This window comes from Lutjanus erythropterus, chromosome 16 (genome assembly GCF_056507025.1).
Source record: "Lutjanus erythropterus isolate fLutEry1 chromosome 16, fLutEry1.hap2, whole genome shotgun sequence".
Lineage (NCBI taxonomy): Eukaryota > Metazoa > Chordata > Actinopteri > Lutjaniformes > Lutjanidae > Lutjanus > Lutjanus erythropterus.
In genome coordinates this window covers 35,746,195-35,760,116 of record NC_139332.1, presented here as the reverse complement: position 1 = coordinate 35,760,116, position 13,922 = coordinate 35,746,195, and the positions used below count along the sequence as shown (strand labels likewise).

Sequence of the window (13,922 nt, the reverse complement as noted above, 5' to 3'; positions counted from 1 at the left end):
CAATATTAGTCAACTCTTCACTTATTCCATTAATATAATTTCTTATTCTGTTTTAAATCCACTGTCACGTTTCATTTGTTGCCTTGGCAGGACAGTCGAGCTCAACAAGCAGTGGCAGCTAATAGCAGCAGCCAAACCCCATTAACTTTGGTGCAAGGTCGACTCTCAATTTAGCATTCATCCTCCACCGACAGGGAGGAATTCCCCGTCATTCATCAGCAAGCGCGTGGCTGAAAGAGGCCGAAGAATCCTGCCACGCTCTGGTTCAGAGTTTCAGACATCGTGACGGGGGCCTCAGGCAACACAACCAGAATTAGAGCTCACCACAGGCGTCCTGTCAGAGGTGGAGGATCAGGGCTCGAATGCATAATGGAACACCTGTGTAGCTTTTATGGCCCGAATTCAGTGTCTTCTGTTGTAGTACGACACGTATCTGCTGGTAGATCAGTGTTTCTATCAAATATTCTGTACCTCAACAGTAATGAACCAGCCGTGCAAATCCAGACTATATGCTGTTGCTTTCAATCCTTTCATTTCCGTCAGAGTAAAATAAAATGCAACTTTGTGCAAAACCTAAATAAATTAATTAATTATCTTCTGGAGTTAAGAGTCTTTTTTACTGCATAACATACTGCAGTTTAGTAGTTTTACGTATTTGTCGTTGTCCTCTTGATACCTGGTCATGATGTCATGTTCAGATACTTGCTGCAGCTCCAGCAGAATCTGATGGTTGAAAATGTTTCAGGAATCTAAAATACTGACAGTAAATACACTTACTCATCAACAGGAGCAGAATAAGGACAAGAATGCAAAGCAGAAATTTAGCAGCTTAGTGAAAATAACTCCAGGACATCCTGCCCTCTTGGGATTTTTGAAAGGTCATTAAAATGTATTATTAAGTAAGTGAGTCACAAAATTACCACAAAACTAACTGCGGCAGAATCGGAGAGGGGTGACAGAAACAGAGAGCAGTATGGGAGGGGGAGCACTGGGGTTGTATGACTGAAGTATGAGCAGGACGCACACGTTCTCTCAGTGTGTGGCAATCTGATGTTTTCACATCACAAATAATGAAGAAAGTCATTAAAATGTGAGGTAAAAAAATGGGACTCATGTCAGCTGATAGTCTGTATGAAAACAAAACGACGATCTGAAGAGTGGGAAGCAAACGAGCAAAGCAGAAAAAGAGAGTAAAGCAGCTACACACGGTGCAGTGTCATCAACATGCCCACTCTCTAGATGTGAAATCTTCTCCTCAATGGACTCAGGAGTAGTGGGATTCATAACGTAGTGTTCGGTGCAGCTGATTTGGACATTTGTGTTCTCACATACAGCTACTCCAAGTAGGCGCAGAGTTGCAGTGCACGTGTGAAAGGGCCAAAGCTCAAGTTTGGAAAAATGAGTCAGTTTGCTATACTCTGAAATGTGTTCATTTTTTTCTTCATCAAAGGTCATACAATATGGATATGTTGGGTTCTAGTCTGCTTTTCCATGCATCTCCCATAGGTCTCAATAGAACCGGTACCAAAGACTGGCACCAAGCAGAACATTAGTTCTAATTCAGTTTCCTTGGGGGTGAGAAGGACATTGAATTTTGCAAAATCTCAAATCTACACCTCACTGTCTGTTCAACACCACCCACATTCCCTCCAACAACACTTCCACGTCCTCATTGTATTCTTAGAAACATATAGACTTACATGTGGTGGCACTTCCTCTCAGGGCCTCGCTGGCAGAGCTGCGGTAGATGGCAAAAACGGCCACCTGGTACTCCGTCAGAGAGTTCAAGTAGTTCAGCTCCACACTGTTCTCTGTCCCCTGGACCACCTTTAAGACACGTCACACCGGGTGTCAGCCTGGATGCTTAAGTATTGCATTACATTCAACATCTTATTTAATCCTTTTACAATATAATGCTGGAATAAAACGTCAGTCAGCTCAGGCTTCTACAAAAATCAACCAACTGACGACATTTGTTTGTCATGTTGATTTGTCTGAAGTCATTTCCGCAGTGCGCTCAGGGAGCTTCATCCCTGATACCATTATTATTCAAAAATAACTTTAATTAGCTCTGATTTTCTGCTCTTAGTCACATTATAACAGACAGCAGCACTTTGTATGTCAAAAAGCTTAAAAATATCCAAAAGCCTCTGTTTATTAGGCATCCCCATATTGCACAGTTGAAAGTGCACCACATGTTGCTGTAGGCATTGAGCTCTTCTCCAAAGAGATTTAAATTGAGTGTAACTAGATCAGATTAGCTTTGATGAAACCTCAGTTTTCCTTGTGGGGAAACTGGGCCGTTCCAGCTGCAAGTTGTAATAAACATCAAAGAGAAACTGGATAAAAATAAGATGGAAATGTATAAACATAAATATCAACTCAGAAAATTACAGCACTGCATGCAAGTGCAGTTAGAAAGGTAGGCAGACTTCCAACAAAGTTTAAATTAGTCTACTGCACAAGTTGTCACATGGCTGAAGATATTTTGCAGTTGTGTCACCTGGGGAAACACCTACAGTGTGGCCGACCAAGCTAAAACTAATGCACTCATCTAATACAACAGTCCTGCAATAAATCCTCCCTCCACGGAAATTACAATGTTCACTGTTGAATTGTATCATTAGAGGGAGGAGTTTCTGCACCACAAACTGTAGATGCAGATTTGTTTTAGATTCATTTTTTGTATCTTTAGGTTTTACCACTGGCTGTTTACTTAAAGTGAAGGTTCAGGGTTTTTTGTGAGGTTGACTGAGCTTCTTATGCACAGTCAGTGTGTTACAAACAGTACATTAGTCACTGTATAAAACAAATATCGCTCTCTCAAGTAGCACAATAACACAGACAAACTAACAGATCAAGGCTGCGGTAGACCTGCATCTTCTGTGTTCTACGTGGTAAAACGACCCTTTTTGCCAACGGAGTCTGGTAGATTTGAAGATAGCAATACCTGGGTTATATATCAGGGGTCTCCCATCAGAAAAGGCTGTCAAACAAGCTGATACTGATTTTTCTCTACACCTACACCAGTACACCTGCTGCTTCTCTGACATGAAGTGAGTCGACCGCCACCTACTGTAGACAATAAAACTACATGACTGAACTAACTAAAGAGATGTTTGGTTTTATGATCACCAACAGAATTTGAGTCATATTTGATGCAAACCACTTTGCCAAATTAATTTAACTTATGGAAATAACCATAAAAGGATTAGCTGAGTAGCCTTAATTAAAATGCTGCCATTACATCAGTATCTCAGCATTTTGTCTGCCCTCTGCTCGGAAATAAAAAAAAACTTTTAAGGTGACTAAAGGAAAACCCATCAACAGATTAACTACCTAATAACTAGCCAGATGGATTCTTTAAATATTGTCAGACAATTCCAATAAAAGCTTGAATTCCAGCATTAACTGGACGCTTTATTCATTGTGGCAGAAAAGCTATAAGACAAGCTATTACAATACAAGCTCATTAGTACTGAAGTGTTGACAGCTGGAGTCAGTGAGGGAAAATATGATGATGGAAGTCAGTTTCATGTATTTATGATCAAATAATTAAATAATGCAGATACTTTTTCATCCGGCTGTCCCCCGCTGGCTGGATAGTAGACCACGCGGTATTTCTCCACCTGGCCTGGTGCGTGGGTCCACGTCACCCGGAAACTGCGAGCTGTGATCTCGGATGTCACCAGGTCGCGGGGTGGAGCCACGGAGGTGGGCGGAGGGGCAGGTTCTCCTCCACCTGGATAAGAAATACAGAGAAAGAAAAAGAAAGCACATCCCATCCATTACATGTTAGATTTTTTTTTAATCCAAGACCTGAAATAATCACATTTCATGTGCAAACTTCAAAATTATTTTGCAAAATCAAAATTTCACACAAATAGAGGGAGGCTAGACCTACACACTTTATTTATTTATTTATTTACAATTCAATGTTAAGACTTTTATGTTATTGATTTCTGAAGCACTTTCTAAACAATAAAAAAGGGAGTTCATATTTATCTGACTGCTTGTATTCATTGATGAAAAAGTAGTCGTGCAGAAATATAGAAAATCGAGGATAAAACAGATCACAATGCATCGTGAAACCAAACTGAAACAATGACAGGATAATCGTAATCGTGAGATCAGTAAAGATGCACAGCTCTAGTCAGAAGACTACATAGTAAATTAATCTCTTTTTTTCTGTCTAATGACCACAGGTTTTTTCTTTTCAAAAATGACCAGATTCTCCACGCCATTTCTTTGTCTGACTTCCTGCTCAGCTCGATCTGCTCTGTGCAGCTTGATGCGGCTTCTGTCAAAAATCAACTCGGCATGTCTTGGTGTGTAAGCGGAGCGTTTGGCGAGCCACCTCTGGGACGCACTGCAGCATGTCTGCTGGAATCAGAAGCACTGTGTAGAATGGCCACAATCAGCTCTTGCACCCAGTGAAATGAAACCATAATTTTGTACAGACTACATGGCATCCAATAACATGCGAAAAGCAAAAAAGCCACTGTAAAACCATGTGAAATGACTTAACACATTGGCATATTATTCATTATGTGCCATTTGGTGAGACCGGGCCGTACAAGCTGTCTGTCAGCTGAAACAAGCTGCTCTTCAAACCTTTGATCTGCTTATCGAGCTTCTCCACTCGGTCGCAGACAGTCTTGGTGAGTCCTTCCACGATGTCGCTCATTACGCTGAAGTCTGCCACGTTGTAGACGTGAGTTTCCTCTGGAGGAGAGGCGATGGCCTTCAGCTCGTTCTCATCAGCGTTTTTCACACCTGGGAGAGGAGAGGAGAGGAGAGAGAGAGAGAGAGAGAGAGAGAGGGAGAGAGAGAGAGAGAGAGAGAGACAGACAGACAGAGAGAAAAAGACTGAGCAATCAGACTGGCAGGAAGTGGTTACAGAACAGCTGTCTGAAATCAGGTTTTTATGATGCAACAAGTCAATGAATACAGTCTTCAATTAAGAGGAAAAATTTTTGGACAAACTGAAATGTGCTCCCTCCAAAATAATTCCTTACTGGAGAACAAATGTTAAACACCAAACTTGTCTTTTTAAATGTAATTTTCAAATGAATGTGTCATATTAAGTTGACCTGAGTGCTGAAAATGATTGAAAATCATCTTTCAGGCCGCCTCACAGTGCCTTTGCTGGGCTGCGTATTCTGCCAAAAATAATCAGCTGACTTCCAAGAAAGGTTGAAAAGCTAAGAAATGACTCTAATGAAGGATTACAAGCTGAGACGTGTTAAAAGTTTTTCCAAGTTTTGGCCCAATAACTCCAAAACCAGTTTATTTTCCCTGCTGACCATTTTCCAAAACACGCCATAAGATTTAAGATTGATTTCCTTCCTTCCAAGCACCAGTTCATTTCAGTGTAATATGAAAATGATTAACATTTATTCACCTTCAAGTTTTTATAATTATTGTTTTTATTGTTAATTAAGCTCTCTGTATTGAAAAAGTTCTCCTGTCACATCTTTCCGCAGCCCAAATGACATCTTCAAATTACTTGTTTTGTCTCATCAATGGACCCAAACCAAAGATATTCAATTTACAATTATATTAAACAGCAGCAAATGTGAGAGGCTGTTTGGTATTCTGTCTGATGATTTCTGTTGACTGATTAATAAACCGTTACATAACAAGAGCAGAGACTGTTTTGAAAGCCCTGAAATTACTGCAGCTACAAAGGAAAAGAAACAACATGTTCCACTGTGATGGCTGTGCTGCCTAGAGAGCTCAACAGAGCTGTCACATGATAAAACATTTAATTATAATCAAGATTTTTTGCTCTTTGTGATTTAAAGCATCAATCTGTAAAGACAGTAGCTCAAAGAAAAATTAAATACAGAAGTTATTTTCAATACACAATGTGCAGTCGGATGACAGGACTTTGGTGTTTTTGGATTAAAAATGTCTTGTATAATTTTTCTGATCACATTTTTCAAGCACCACCGTTCTCATGTCGACACTATCAAGAAAAATATCTGCTCCTAATGTCATTCATCTGGATTGTTAGTCTTAGTGTTGGTGGGACGTACCAATGGCAAACAGTTCTATGCCAGCTTCCCTCAGGCTCTGTGCGGGGGGAATCACATCATCCTGTGACTTCCCGTCAGTGATGAGGATTCCTATCTTGGGAACACCAGGCCTGGATCCAGACTCTGGCTTGAAGCTGTTCTCCAGGATGAAGGTCAGAGCCAGACCTGGACAGACACAAAGACAGGATGCAGTGAGTACAGCACGACACAGACACTATTACGACACTAAAACGAGCCCTCGGGGTCCTGTATGTTTGGCAAAACTTAAACAATAGAGGTAAATTAACACTTTGGCTTTTAGAGGGCAGGAAAAATTGAAAAGAAACACAAGAAAACCCTGAGCAAAACAAGGCCAAGAAATAATGAACTTCTAAAAAAGCTAATTTGAAAGACTTGATTTGCACAGTTGCTTGCTGATACATCAACATTTTAAATGAGTTGTGGTTGAGTTGTTGCCTTCAGCAGGTATCAGGTTTGCAGGTGTGAAACCTCATGCCATGTTTTAAATCTTTTAAATCCATCACAAAGTGCAGTATCCCGGAAAATACTTTTTTTAAAACATTTTCCTTATCCTTGTTTTGACAAGCTGTATTCATCATTTGTTGTACATCTACTGTTTAAATGTGACTGACGGCAGAAAATTTGAGCCACTTACAGTACTTCTTAAAGAATAGTTGTAATAGTGAGTTAAGTCCTGCCTGACAGTATGATTGCACCTACAATTTTCCTCTGAGGTGTAGTGAGGACAGCTGAAATGACTGTGACGTCTCGGCTCAAAGACTTAATGAAAAAGATGGTTTAAAGTGTCATTATTTGCTAGACAGGTTTTTAGTCTAATGAGTGTGTTAACATAATGAGCAGCTAAGTTCTGTTGGGTCCCTTAATGACATTACTGACATGTTCCTCAACTCCTTACAGGCTGTTTTAACTTGCTGGCTCTTTGAACATTAATTCAGCTTGTTGACCAACTCTCACCGTGCAATTCAAACGTTCAAATCAATAAGATACAGAGATCCAAAGCGTGCACCTGCACTGGTGCCACATTAAAAAAAAAAATGACAAAATATGTTTTTTGTGATTTGGATGAACTGATATAAAGCAACAAAATGTTGCTCTCAGTAGATGAGTAAGCTATTGTGTTTATGTTACTGAGCAATCAGCTGGTACTACAGGAATACTGTACATTATCTGTTGCTTCTAAGACCTGAACCTTATGATGATGATGATGATGATGATGAGGATGAGGATAGGACAACGATGATAGTTTAAAGCAAAACTAAAAACTGAAATAGAAGTAAGAACACTTATGGTAATACTTCTGATCAGTGAAGGTAGTGTTAAACTTTGAATGACCTTCTGACTCACAGCCTTATCAGCTTAAGACTGTGAGGTCACAAACATCTTAACACCAAACTGAAATGAGCTGCACTGAAGTGTATTTAATAAGCTGCAGAAGAGGACTGGCTCTGATCCAAGTCAACCTTTAAGCGTTATCTGTTAACTGTGATGAGAATGGAGGAACATAATAACCGAGGGGAGGCCGGGGGGTGGGGGGGTCGGCCAGCAGCGTGCTGTACCTGTCAGTGTGTTTCCTCCTTTATACGGCAGGTTCTTCACAGCGTCGATCACGGCCTCTTTGGTGGTGTGAGCGTTAAGATGCCACTCGATTCGGGGGTCTCCGCTGTACTGAGCCAGGCCTGCACACAGAGTCACACTGAGGTGAATATTCACATGGCTTTTACACCAGAGCTGAGTACAGAACTTTAATACTTTTATGGCACAGACCAAATGACCAGCTGACCAGCCATAGGTGAACAACTTAGGAGTAATTATCAAAGCTGTGGCTTGTTTTTATGTTGTAGTGTGTAAAATTGCTTTGCTTTAAGACTGTGTTGAGTGTGTAAAAAAAAAAAAAAACAGGTGGAAAATTAAACTAAAGATTTGCTCAGTTATGTGTGATGTAATTTTTATTTTGTTAAAATTGTTAAATTGGTATCAAAAAACACATCATTCAGGAACCAGTATTGAAGTCATGGTATCACTACAGATACCGATATTGAAACTGTGTGAACGAGCCCTATATTACAATCTAAGAAATATTCTTCATTTCATTCATTTGATTTACATCATATTGTCTTTGCAAACTTTAAGGTCTTAACTACAAATCATAATATAATATTTAATTCTTTGGGTTAAAACTGTGGTCAGATAACAGATTTGAGTCTGGCTAGGGCTTAAATAAGGTGCTTTAAATGAAAACATCCTCTACAAGGCATGAATATATGTTTTACAATCAAACATCTGGAATCCAGAAATCAAAACCTCCTCACCGATCCTGGTCTTGTCAAACTCCACAGTGAAGGCTTTGACCAGGTTCTCCAGGAACGTTCTGACCAGCCTGAAGTTGATGCGGCCGATGCTCCAGGAGCCGTCCACCAGAATAACGATGTCAGCGATGGCCGGAGTCTTGCACATAAACCCCTCTTCAGCTTAAGATGAAAGAACAGACAAAACACAAATTTAACAAACCAAAATGGTTCGTGCATCAAAGTTTCCTGAACTGGTGACGGTCAAAAACATCATAAAACTATCTCGTGTTAAATGAACCTCCACAATGTACAGTATGAACCAGATAAAAAAGTGTGTAAAACATACACATAGTGGCCTACAGCACACACACGCACAAAAAATCTGCAGTGGTAAAAGTAGGACAATTTGATGTGCAGCTTCTGTCCCAAAGTATTACAAAGTGTTTCATTAATTCTAATTCAGTTCAACACAGTATAATTAAACCCTGGAGGAGCGAGGTACTTAGTTTTAGCAGATGAAAAATAACAGCCCACTCTGTTGTTGTGTCTCAACAGTTTACTGGGTGATAAAAACAGACCAGACTCTAATGAGGCAACAGCAGTTCATTTACAAAAGCCAGTCCAGCACACAGTGAGGCAAAGGCCAACCAAATTAGGAAACAGCCATATTTCTATCAGCCAATTATCTTTCACACAGAGCTCAGGAATCTCTGTAAGCTTGGGTCTCTGTGGGAAAACAATGGAATCATCAAGGGTGCTGGTTTTAATCCCATTAGACACGATAATCAGAAAGAATAAACGCTGCCGAAATGCAGTTGAGCAAGGCACTTAAACGCACCACCACTAATCTGCTTTCACGCACTTTATTGAGGTGTAATTGTGTATCAGTCACTTCAGTGCTCATGTTAAATTCTCTGTGATCATTATTTGTTTCCAAATTCTTTCTTTCATATCCAGATTTAAACAAAAACAACTAGAACATTTCTGTCAAGTGCCACGAAGTTTAAGCCTGCTGGTCTTATGATTCAACTATAGTTGCTCATCGTTTTCGTATTGTGGCAATATTTTTTTGTTAGTTGTTGACTTGTTAAGTAAAAACTAACCGCGTAGCTTTGGCATTGGTCTTGATGAGATTCTGACTGTGTGATGTGAAAGGGGTCACTCATGGCAATAAAAGCAATAAATAATTATCAACATAAATGTGTCCATCATCCCACGGGACAGGGAAGACAAAATATGTGTTTTTGGACGGCCGTGAGACAAAAGCTGGAAAGAAAAAACACAACTGTGATGCTGCTGTTATAAAAAAAAAAAAAAACACTGTCATGTAGCGAGAAGATAAAAAGTGAGATCTCACAGCAGTGTAGCTTTTTTTGTGGGTTGTTGTGTTACCAGGAGCAACACTGGTAAAAGAAAGTGTGAATTATTCTAAGGTTGCATAACCTCCTCACATTCGAGCACGAAAAACAGATGGCCTTCTCACACACACTGAATGAATGTGATATGAATAAATAAATGAATGTGTATTTTCTTTGTCTTTCGGCTGATGCGGTTCCCAGCATCCCAGCATGGATTCACATATCTGATTAAGCATAGGCATTTTACACCTGATGACCCTCCTGACGCAGCCCTCCACATTTATCTGGGCTTTGGACCGGCAATTTGGATTCTGCAATTGTCACTGGCCAGGGTTCAGTGTCTCGCCCCTCGTGATAACAGTGCAGACCGGCCGTCTTAACAATCTGATTTGCCTACAGTCTAAAGAGAGACTTATGGTCCTAACAGTGATACAGTCATAACAAACTCCTTAAAATGTACTATTTTAATGCAACCTTATATGAGAGAACTTGTTTGAGTTCTAAATAGAAGTGAATGATCCTGAGAGTTTTCATAAAATGGACTTTTAAACATCTTTAACTGACGCATTTACATCAAAACTATGATGGAAAGTTTTATCAGTTGCTTCCACAATTAGTGTTTATTATTGATGATAATTGTGAGTTGGGGGAGTCATCATCTTTTCTATGCTATTTTATTTATGCCATGCATCACTTTTCTTTTATTACAGAAATAATTTTACTGAAGTAATTGTTAGTGTTCAACAGCGACTGCCAGCATTTTCCTTCAGGATGGTTCAAACTGTATTTTGAGACTGTTTGGGACAATGGTGAAAAAAGTATAATTCAATCCCTGCCAAATGTGGAGCCCTTTTATCCACTCTCAGCTTGTTGTTTTGGTTTTACAGCAGATTAAGCTAACTGCAAATACCATGGCAATGATTCTCATAGACAGATAGTATCTTATTTAAATTACCTTTACCACCAATATGCACTTACACAACAAACCAAACATTAAAGCGCTCAAAAAAAAAAAAAAAAAAAGCCAGCAGAAGAAAGAAAAGAACATTAAGGAAGGCAGTGCTGAGTAAGAGCGCTCCATGCCCAGCAACCCTTCCTTGAATAAACATAGCTAAAAAAACACACACACACAAATTCAGTCATGCAGCCATGAGGCAGAGATAAAAACAATAAAAAGAAAACCCTGATGGTTTACCTTCACACTGGATTAACTAAAAACTGTTAGAATAACCACTTTAGTAGTAGAGAGATTTGCATTAAGCTTTTATTTAAGTATAAATCCGACACATACTTGGCTCGGTGCTGCCATACTCTGGACATATGACACCAACACTGTATATCTGCAGCTGCGAGCACACAATTTCTTATCCTCCAGTATAAGAAAAAGAACATTTGCTTCAGGTTGCAGCATGTTTTTAACATCACAGCGGGTTGTGTGTGTGTGTGTGTGTGTGTGTGTGTGTGTGTGTGTGTGTGTGTGTGTGTGTGTGTGTGTGTGTGTGTGCACGCGCGCGATTTGAGGGGTGGCGAGGGCATTCTTCAGCAGTCATTTCATCCATCATTGACAGGAACTAAGAAGTGTATCACTCCTTACAAGTCTCTACAGTGTCGGAATTTAAACCTCCTCCTCGGTCTACCAGAGGAGTCTCTGTGCCACGATCCAGTACGGCGGGCAGATGAATGCGGTGACACATTAAACACACAATTACTTCACTGCTCTGTAAAGAATGAGGCTTGAGCTCGGCATTGATTATCGGTTGGTGAGCGATACAGAAATTTAAGCTAATTCTTGGGATGTCGCTGCAAGTCACTGTCGGCTTCACAAGACAAAAACACAGCAGAAGTAAAATATTTGTGTACTATCAGCATGTTGGTGTATTGGGGTGTTCCTGTAAATGTCTTTACAATACCTATTCTTACCAGGCAAGAAGAGAGCAGCAACTGAAAGCAATAAAATGTGTCACTTTTGCAGACAGCTGGAGGAAGAGTCTTGATGTGCTTGATTATGGGCTTAAGTGAGCTGTGATTTACAAAAGGAAACTAGAGAACACTAGCTGTTGGGTGACAGATTTATTATCAGGAAGACAAACGTGATAAATCAAGGTCAAAATCTTAAACAGCAGGCATCCTTTGATCTCTTCTTAGGCCTCGTTCACACCGCCGGCTCAAATCTGTTTTTTTCACATATCCAAATTGATTTTAGACAGTCTGGTCAGCAAAAAAAGAAACACATGAAATGTAGTCTGTGGAAATAAACTGTCTGCTGCCACACAACATTTCTTCTCATTGTCTCATGTTTCCACAGTGGAAAGTTGCATCACCAGTGTATGTAGTTAATGACACCCATGTTGTTACCACAGCAACCCACATGGACAGACTGGACAAATCACTTGAACATAACAGTGCAGACCGGCCGTCTTAAAAATCTGATTTGAGAAACAAATCTGATTTGCCTACAGTCTAAAGAGAGCCTTATGGTCCTAACAGTGATGCACTTATAACAAAAACCCATTAACTACTTAAAATTTCTATTTTAATGTGACCTTTTATGAAAGACTTTGCAATGTGTTTGACTGATCCTGAGAGGTTTCACAAGACAGACTTTAACTGACACATTCACATCAAAACTGATTAGGCTACTTTTTCTACATGGTATGTATTGGTATGGTCATGGTATGTACTTTCATAATTAATTAATTCTACTAATAATTCATTTTTTTTCTACCATTTCCTTGGGGGAGCGGCCCACCCTCCCAACAGGTCCCCCTGCCCACCGAAAGAAAGGAAAAACTTACATTTATGTCGAGAAGTCTAGAAGTTCAGATGTTTTGTTCAGTGGCTTTTATTTTGAAAGTTAATTTAGAAATGATGTGTTTGTCTTCCTGCTCATTCTCTGCTACGGTTCTGCTGCAAAGTCAAGAAGAATGTGCTGTCAGGTTCATGTAGCACAATGACTCAACTCTGTATTTCATGATGTTGAACTGTTGTGTCGATGTTTTTGTGGATGTGGTTATTAGCCTGGTTGAAAATTAGCAGTCCAGCTAGCTTGCCCAGAGAATACAAAATTAACGTGGTTACTTTTTAGCATTGGCAGGGACACACAGAGAGAATATGATCATCTAATTTTACAGTTCAGTTAATGCTGGATATCAGTGACAAGTCACAGATCTGCAGTTAAGAGCTGAAATCTAACTGAGGACTCTGTTCTCTGACCGAAGCACACAATCCTCTCCCCCCCAAAAAGGAGTCGCCCTAGTGGAAAGGCTATAATTATGTTTTCTAATAATTTCTGAAATGTCAAAACATAATGAGGAATTCCCCACACATTATGAGAGCAAAGTGTAAAATGGTGTGATTTGTCAGTGAAGAAATCTAAAAGGTATTCAATTTACATTTATATGAAACGGAAAAAAGCAGCAAATCCTCACATTCAACAGGCTTTCGTCTGCAAATGTGCTGTACTGGTGCTTCTTAAAATAACTTACCAGGAAATGAAGTGATTAATTCACCACTTTTGAAAATAAACTAATATATTTAAAGATTCAATATTTGCAGTAGAGAACTGTACAATGACAAGCTCCTGAACCTTTGTTTTGTTGGTGGATTGTGGAATGTGTTAACCTGCAGACATTTTGTAGTATACACTTATCGATTGGCATCTGTATTCATGGCTTTACTACAAATTCCTTGAAAGCTGGAGATACAGGTGACAAACCCTGAATAATGGATTTTGAGTTTAAACGGATCTGAGGAGGGAGAGGAAGGATGTTTCTCAGTCAATACAGGAAGTGAAACTGAAGGGCAAAACAGTGCCTTTGAGCAGCGAGTGAAGGAGAACCAGCTTCCTTTTAATAGCACGTCAGGGAAAATACCAGCACCTGGACAGATGGCGAAAACGGAAAAAGGACAGAGAGGGAGAGAAGAAGAAGCAATGGAAAAAGCAGTAACAGATGCATATTAAAGGAGGAAGTTACACAACTGAGTCTGCTGCGAATACAAATGTTGTGTTTCTCTGTTTGATTTACTAACCTTTCCCATGGCCTTTTTTTACTTTTATATTTCATTATCTGTGAGTTTGCTGTGCCGATTCTTTTGCTTTTACATTACCATCAGCACTGTTCTCTTTTATTATTTATTTATGCTGTAATTGCAATACGTGTGTATGCATTTTCACTTAAAAGCTACACAAACTAATTATACAAGAGGAAAGAACG

General features: G+C 39.6%; 1 protein-coding gene across 2 annotated transcripts in view; it reads right to left on the bottom strand.

Moving 5' to 3' along the window:
* col14a1b (collagen, type XIV, alpha 1b) overlaps positions 1-13,922 on the bottom strand; it is a 197,349-nt gene that overhangs the window by 128,792 nt on the left and 54,635 nt on the right. For both annotated transcript variants that reach the window (XM_084738506.1, XM_084738507.1), the window contains exons 5-10: positions 8,372-8,530; positions 7,619-7,738; positions 6,042-6,206; positions 4,615-4,776; positions 3,573-3,742; positions 1,701-1,827 (exon numbers count right to left, since the gene is read on the bottom strand). In XM_084738506.1, coding sequence (XP_084594632.1) covers positions 1,701-1,827; positions 3,573-3,742; positions 4,615-4,776; positions 6,042-6,206; positions 7,619-7,738; positions 8,372-8,530 — 903 coding nt within the window. The remainder of the gene's footprint in view (positions 1-1,700; positions 1,828-3,572; positions 3,743-4,614; positions 4,777-6,041; positions 6,207-7,618; positions 7,739-8,371; positions 8,531-13,922) is intronic.